Source organism: Phaenicophaeus curvirostris, chromosome 34 (assembly GCF_032191515.1).
Source record: "Phaenicophaeus curvirostris isolate KB17595 chromosome 34, BPBGC_Pcur_1.0, whole genome shotgun sequence".
Taxonomy (NCBI): domain Eukaryota; kingdom Metazoa; phylum Chordata; class Aves; order Cuculiformes; family Cuculidae; genus Phaenicophaeus; species Phaenicophaeus curvirostris.
In genome coordinates, this window is record NC_091425.1 from 1,552,880 (window position 1) to 1,560,679 (window position 7,800).

The 7,800-nt window shown below is 49.8% G+C and overlaps 1 protein-coding gene across 1 annotated transcript; it reads right to left on the minus strand.

The window, feature by feature from the left end:
* Positions 1–764: 764 nt before the first annotated feature.
* LOC138732635 (olfactory receptor 14A16-like) lies at positions 765–1,706 on the minus strand. The gene has a single exon (XM_069879276.1). The coding sequence runs from the start codon at positions 1,704–1,706 to the stop codon at positions 765–767; it is 942 nt and encodes a 313-aa protein (XP_069735377.1).
* Between the last annotated feature and the right edge of the window lie 6,094 nt (positions 1,707–7,800).

Consider the following 7,800-nt stretch of genomic DNA (forward strand, 5'->3'; position numbering starts at 1 on the left):
GCAATATCTGTCCCAGAGATCTTCGTGGAAACTGAAGAAACTGCTCTGTCTACACATTCAGGTTCATCTCAGCTCACAGACATGATGTGTGCGCTCACATCTGATCCGTACAATGCCAAACTGGCCTTTGGTCTACTCAATCAGTGTCCTCTCATGGAAGAACAAAGAAACTCTCCAAGCTGGGGTGAGAGGCCAGTGCTGGGAATGGTGGTTGGCAGGGGTTTCACCAGGATTATTGCCTCTGGGACAAATGCTTGAGTCAGTTCCTGAGAGAAAGTTTAGAAGAAGCCCCAAGCCTTGAGGCTCTGCCCTGAGGAGGTCCCCTTGCTCTATGGAAAGGCTGCTGTGGAGGCAGCTCTGTCCCACAAGCAGCATGGCTGTGACCAAGCTCAGAGCCCTCAGGCCTTACAGCAAGGCAAGGGGGGAGAAGGAGAGTGTGGAAATGGAGAGAGAACAGCTCTGGGGGATCAAGTGCTGGTGCCTGGCAGTGCTGCCATGCTGGGACTTTCTTCTTTTCCAGCCATGAGCAAAGGAATTGTTCCTGAAGCTCCAGAAAGCCTTGGAGGAAGGGTCAGAGGAAGAGACAAGGTGCTGCAGTGGCTTTATTTTGATTACAATAGTGTGGGTTGTCATTACCTAACCCACAACGAACTCAAAAAGAGTTGAAAACATGATCATAAGTTAAAAAAAAAAAAGTAGAAATATAAAAATATAGAAGGCAGTAACACCAGCCATGAGTAACACCAGAACTGCTATGCAGAAGGTCAGGAATTTATTGCATCAGAGCTCTGTCCAGTTATAAGTTCCCGCAGCGCATCCTTGAGGTCCTTGTTCCTCAAGCCGTAGATGAGGGGATTCAGTGCTGGAGTTACCACTGCATAGAGAAATGACACAACTAAATTCATGGATGGGGAGGAGAAGGAGGGAGGCTTAAGGTAGGTAAACGTGTCAGTGCTGAGAAACAGGGAGACCACAGCCAGGTGAGGGAGGCACGTGGAGAAGGCTTTGTGCCGTCCCTGCTCTGAGGGAATCCTCAGCACGGCCCTGAAGATCTGCACATAGGACACCACAATGAAAACAAAACAGCCAAAAGCTACTAAGAAACTAACCACAAGAAGCCCAACCTCCCTGAGGTTGGCATGTGAGCAGGAGAGCTTGAGGATCTGGGGGATTTCACAGAAGAACTGGTCCACAGCATTGCCCTGGCACAGGGGCAGGGAAAATGTACTGGCCGTGTGCAGCAGAGCAGAGAGAAACCCAGTGCCCCAGGCAGCTGCTGCCATGTGGACACAAGCTCTGGTGCCCAGGAGGGTCCCGTAGTGCAGGGGGTTGCAGATGGCAACGTAGCGGTCGTAGGACATGACTGTGAGAAGAAAATATTCTGTACCAAGGAAGAAAATAAATAGAAACATTTGGGCAACACATCCTGAGTAGGAGATGGTCTTGGTGTCCCAGAGGGAATTGGCCATGGATTTGGGGACAGTGGTGGAGATGGATCCCAGGTCGAGGAGGGCGAGGTTGAGGAGGAAGAAGTACATGGGGGTGTGGAGGTGGTGGTCGCAGGCGATGGTGATGATGATGAGGTCGTTTCCCAGGAGGGCAGCCAGGTAGATGCCCAGGAAGAGCCAGAAGTGCAAGAGCTGCAGCTCCCGTGAGTCTGCGAATGGCAGGAGGAGGAACTGGGTGATGGAGCTGCTGTTGGACATCTGCTGCCTCCAGACATGGGGCACTGTCATATGAGAGAAGGACAGTGACAAGTTAGGATAACCTCTGAGCCAAATCAAAGCCATTTCTCCTTCCCCTCCCTCCTGCTCACACCTTGTCACCTTTTTTCAGCCCTTCCTCCAGCTCTGAGCCTGGAGCCCTGCTCGGTGCCGGCTGAATGTGCCGGGAGGAGCAGAGCCTCTGCCCGCTGGCTGCGAGGAGTCAGCCCTGCTCTGCAGCAGGGGACATGGGGACGGTGGGGACAGGGGACACTGCTGGGGCTCAGCGTTGTCCAGGGGAACTGCTCCTGGTGCAGAAGGGCCTGTCAGCATCTGCGCTGCCGGGGATGAGGAGCTGAGAAGGTAGCAGGCTTAGAGGTTTCGAATGCCTAAAGGTGTGACGGGACAGGTTTGCATCTGTGAGGGCAGCATAGTGCTTGCGAGGAAAACTCAAGAAAAGCCAAATGTCCTAACGAGGATATCTTAGTGCAGACGAGATAATTAATTCCTCAGGAATGCACTGCCCAAAGCCGCACAGAAGATCAGTGCCTGACTCTGCAACTCCCATCCCCAGAGACACTGGCAGAGAGAACAAGAGAACAACAGCAACATCTCTGGTTTAAGTTTCCTCTCCATCTCTGATCCTATCCCTTCTCTCTGGAGGTTTTCCTCAATGGAGCTGATTCCCTGTCCCATGCCTTCTCCCTGTCAGCGCTCACAGATCCCATCTGACCCTCTCTGCATCCCCCTGGCCCTACACAAACATCTGCCCGGGTTAAGCTGGACGTAGGGTCTTGTTGATAAGCAGAAAAGGATGGAACAGACTGAGCCTGATGGGTCCAGCAGAGGTGATGCTGCTGCTGTCCATGGGCAGAGGACCAGCTGGAGACATATTTGGAGGCTCCTGTCGGACCTGCTGACCGCTCAAGGATACTGCTCAGGAGTCTCAGTGACTTGTTTAAGCATGAAAGGCTCTGGTTCCATTTCTCCCACCAAATTCCCCAGGTGCAGGGAACTGAAAACACAGAGTCTGGGAAGTTCCTTATCTTTAATGCAAGAGCCCTCCTGACAGATCCCACAGGCTGTGGCTGTGCCGGCTTTAGGAGATCCCTCCAGCAACCGCACCTGCATTGTCCTGCACTCAGAGACTCACCTGGAGAAGGGCTGTGAAGAGTTTTCTCCAAATGAAGCCTCCTCTCTCCTGCCACCCCACCTGCCTTTCCCCTCTCTCTGCTCCCTCCTGTCCCCTCGCTGCCTGCAGGCAGTGTCCTCAGCCCTGCTGGGCTTTGCAGAGGAGCTGCTCCTGGCCAGACCTGGCTCTTTTATGATCTCCTGTCTCATGATGAGCTCCCTGCCTGCCAGGAGCCCAGCCCAGCTCAGCAGCAGAGGAGCAGCCCAAGGCAGCGCTTTCTCTGCTCCCTCTGGGCTCCCTCGAGGTGTCCCTGGGGCTCCAGGGGAACATTCTGAGAAACAGGCTGAAGCCATCCCTGATGCTTCCTTCATCATCTGGGCAGGCACACTTCTGTCCTGCAGTGTCATTGCTCCTGTTAGAAAAATAACAGGGAATGAGAATCAATTTCTTGTCGCACCATTAGACAGGACCTCAGAAAGGTGACAGCGAACGAAATCATTTCTCCAAAGTAGGAGGATCTGTCCCACGGAGTGAATTCAGGCATTTCATCCGAGGTCTTTAGACTTGGGGCTGGGAAGACACTCAGCTCCCTTTCCCCCAGACACATCTTCTGCAAAGCTTATGCGCACACAGGGTCTTGAAACCCTTGGTCGTGGTTTCCTCATGGCAGGGATGAGTTTGCCTGGTGCCACAGCTTCAGGGCTTCAGCCCTAATGGGCAGCAATGCCCTCAGCCAGGGGCACAGGCAGGAGGAGCTGGAGCCATTCCCATGGGAGACAGAGCTGGGACATGGTCACAGAGCTCAGGAGAGATGGTAGTCAAGGACAGCATCTTCCAAGCACTGCAAGGCTCCAGATAAACTGAGTCTCAGCTTGTAAGTCCATTCAAGGACCCATGATGAGATTTTGCTGCTTCAGGAACAGTTAAAGAAGAAAAATACCCTGCGTAGGCACTGCTGGATTTAGAAGGGTCAGGTGTAGACAGATCTGAGGTTCACTGTGTCCTCTGTCCCTGCCTTCCCCATCAAGGTCTCACAGGGCTTTGTGACTCATGGTAGGACTCTGGAGGAGTTTGACCAGTAGTGGGTAGAGGTCAAGTCAGGGATCTCTTGGGCAAAAGGAATTCTTCACAGTCTATGAGACAGGAGGGGCAGCATCGCAGGGAGCTGAGGGAACAGGAAGATGTCACAGTGTCTCCATCATCTTCCAGAGGTCATGGAGAGTGTTGGAACTCCCTGACCGCTGGTACCACTGCCACATCAGAAATGGCCAGTGGATGAGTAGGGGAGCAAAAGGCTTTGCCCCAGAATTTGTCTAGTAGGATCCCATTTCTGGGTGTCTGAAAGAGAAGGGGATTTTATTTCCCTTGGTAAATTATGTCTCACCATCCTTCTATGACCCAACTCTTCCACGGTCTGATTCTCCCATGACCAGACACTTACATAAGCCACCTCTTCTAGGACGCAGGTTTTCTGTCACCTGAGCCCTCTTTGACTCTAGTGAATCTTCTATGACCCAAGACTTATATGACCCTTCTAAGACTTCTTTATGACCTGAATTTTTTTATGTCCAGACTGCTCTATGACCCTTAAATGACCCAAACTTTCTATGAAACTTTTATGACCAGACTCTTCTATAAACAGCACTTCTCTGTCCCTTTTATGACCTGATCTTTCTATAGCCCAAATCTTCTTTGATCCTTCTATGACCCAACACTTCTCTAAACCTTCTACAGTTGAATTCTTATATGACCCAACCCTCTATGACGCCAATCCTCTAAGATATGAGTCTTTTATGACCCAACACTTCTAAAAAAAGTCTTCTATGACCCAAGCCTTCTGTGACCCAAGCCTTCTGTGACCCAACTCTCCTCTGACTCTTCCGTAACTTTCTATGACCTGACTTCTCTGTAATTCTTCTATGACCTGACTCTTCTATAACCCGACTCCTCTATGACCCGACTAATCTATGACACGGCCCTTCTATGGCCTAAGCCTTTTGTGAACCGGCACTTCTATGACCCCTCTATGACCCGACTCAAGTTTCTATGAGTCGACTCTTCCATGACCCAAATATTCTATAACCCAAATCTTCTATGACTCAAATATTCTATGAGCTGACTCTTCTATGGACCATCTGTGACTGGGCTCTTCTATATCTCCTCTACGAGCCGACTTGTCTATGACTAAACTCTTCCACGACCATCTCTTACATGACCAGGTCCTTCTATGACTTAAGCCTTCTATGAACAAACCGTTCTATGACCCAGCTACTCTCTGACTCTTCAGTGCTGTGACTTTCTCCGATCCAGGTCTTCTGTGACTCTTCTATGACATGAATCATTTATGCTCCAACACTTCTATGACCAATATATGACCAGATGCTTCTGTGACCCGACTCTTCTAGGACCCAACCATTAACAAACCCTTCTATGACCTGACCCCTCTATGACACTCTATGACCTGACTCATATGAGACGCTTCCTTTATGAACTGACAATTCTATGACTCTTGGATAACTCTTCTATAATGCGATACTTCTGCAGTCTTTCTATATCCTGATGCTTCTACAACGCACACTTTCTGTGCCTCAATGTTTCCATGAAACTTCTATGAGCAAACTCTTCTATGACCTTTCCATGACTAAACACTGCCAATACCCAACTAAACTCTCACACTCGTATGACTTGACTCTTCCATGACCTGAGTATTCTATGATCCACAATGATTTGAACGTTCTATGAACCATCTGTCCTTCTGTATTGCACCTCAATGACTCGACTCCTCTCTGACATGATCTTTCTCACAAACGCATTTTCTGCCACTCTTCTACGATCCAGCACATTAATAACCCTACCCTTCTATCCCCCAACTCTTCTGGTGCACGTGGAGCTGTGTGAGAGCCTTGGCATCTCAAGGAACCCTACAGGCCTGTATTTGGAATCACATGGAATAACTGCTTCCACTTCAATTCAGCAATGTGAGAAGGCTCATGGCACCAACATCATTGCAGTCAAAGCCACATCTCCCTGCCCAGGGCCTGGGGGTCAGGGCTTGGACTTTCTGCTTCACCAAGTGAACCCAGGCTTTTCTCAGCATCACAGCTGCCTGCACGGCGCCTTTGTCCTCCTGCAATCATGGCCTCCAATTCTCGGCTCTAATGAGTCCCTGGGGAGCCTTTGTCACTAACGATGCTCACTGAGAGCAACTAAGACTTCAAGAAACTTTGAGCTTTGCTTTTGACTTCTTGAGAGCTTTGTTCCATCTCCTCTCAGCAGCTGAGGTTCAAGGACTCATCAGCAATTCCTTCCTGGATCTCATTAACCTACAGAAAGCCTTAATGAGCTCTTTCTCTTCCTGTTGTTTTCTTCAAGTCTTCAAGCCTCGCATGGCTCCTTGTAGTCATTTCCCAGTGTGGTTACAGAGGAAGATTTCAAAGTGCACCTAAGAAAAACGTTTTATCTGAAACTTTCTAGAAGTTTCAAAATCATACAATGGTTTGGGTTGGTAAGGACCTTAAAGCCCATCCAGTTTCAACCCCCCTTCCCTGGGCAGGGACACCACCCACTGGACCAGGCTGCTCCAAGCCCCATCCAGCCCGACCTTGAACCCCTCCAGGCAGGGGGCACACACAGCTTCCCTGGGATACCTGAGCCATGTCCTCACCACCTTCTTTGTGAACAATTCCTCCCTAATGTCTAATCTAAATCTTCCCTAGGCCATAAAGCCACATCCTGTCATCCTATCATTCCATGCCCTTGGAAAAAGTCCCTTGCCAGCTTTCTTGGTGACCCCTTCAGGTACGGGAAGGCCTCTATAACGTCCCCCCGATGCCTTCTCTTCTGCAGGCTGAGGAAGTTCCAGGAGAAGATCAATATTTCTTTGTGAAATCCCTTTTGAAAGGGCATGGGATTGGTGGAGGTCTCTTGTTAGTGAGGAAGAGCAAGTGTTCTGGTGCCCACGTCCACCTCCTCAGGGCAAACTTCAGCTGGCCAGCTCTCTGTCCGTGCTTCTCCATGGAGATGTTTCTTTCATTTGAGGGCCAAGGTAAAAATAGATTAATAGACGAAAGAAAAAAAGATAAAAGGAATATAAAGAGAGACCAAACCCAATGCAATTTACATCACTTCCCACCTCCTGCTTGGGGCAGCCTGCTAAGTGGGTCTCTATTTTATGCTCATAGAAAAACCTAGGGAACAAGAGAGCTCAGTTTAGACGTCAACAGGGCACCGAGGCCACGATTGAAAGAAAGGACTTTGGCACTTGACGGCTCCATGAACGCAGCTATCACCTGGCCAAAGCTCCTGTGACACCTGGGAACATCCAGCTTCTCGTCCAGAGGAGCAGGATCCTTCTGGGATGGACAGGAGGGGAAAAGCCTTGGCCGAGACTCCAGGGCAGCGGGGGATTCTGCACCCCTGGGGGTTCAAACTCAGCAGATTTGATGCCTCGGGAAAGCTCTTCAGCCTTCAGCACTATTCAGCACAATTTTTAAGGCACAAAGTCTGGTTTTCTATGTCCACAGCTTCCATGTTGGAGACAAAAGCCTCTAACAGGGTTCAAAAGCTCAGTTTTAGCTCCCAAATCCTCCTTTTCAGGCAACAAAGCCTCACTGTGAGGGCTCAAATCCTCTTTTTGAGCCTCTCAAGTCCCATTTTTAGGCTGAAAGCCATCCTGTTCACTACCATGGCATCTTTTTAGGGCAAAGAACCTGATGTCGGGGCTCAAAGATGCAATTTCAGTTTCAAAGCAACATTTGTAGGGCCCAAAGGCTCTTTTTGAAGCTCCAAACTCTCACATAAAGGATCCAACCTCCCCCTTTACAGCCTCAAGCCTCCATTGGAGCACCCAAAGTCCTGCAGTTTTGACCAGAGCTTCATTTCTTGAGGCAACAGAGGAACCAAGAGGTTTGTCTCCTTCGCAGGGACAAAAGACTTAACTTGTAGCACTGCACCCATCTCTTTAGT

Excerpts from the sequence above, each read along its gene's own strand:
- LOC138732635 (XM_069879276.1), bottom strand. The coding sequence starts at position 1,706 with ATGTCCAACAGCAGCTCCATCACCCAGTTCCTCCTCCTGCCATTCGCA.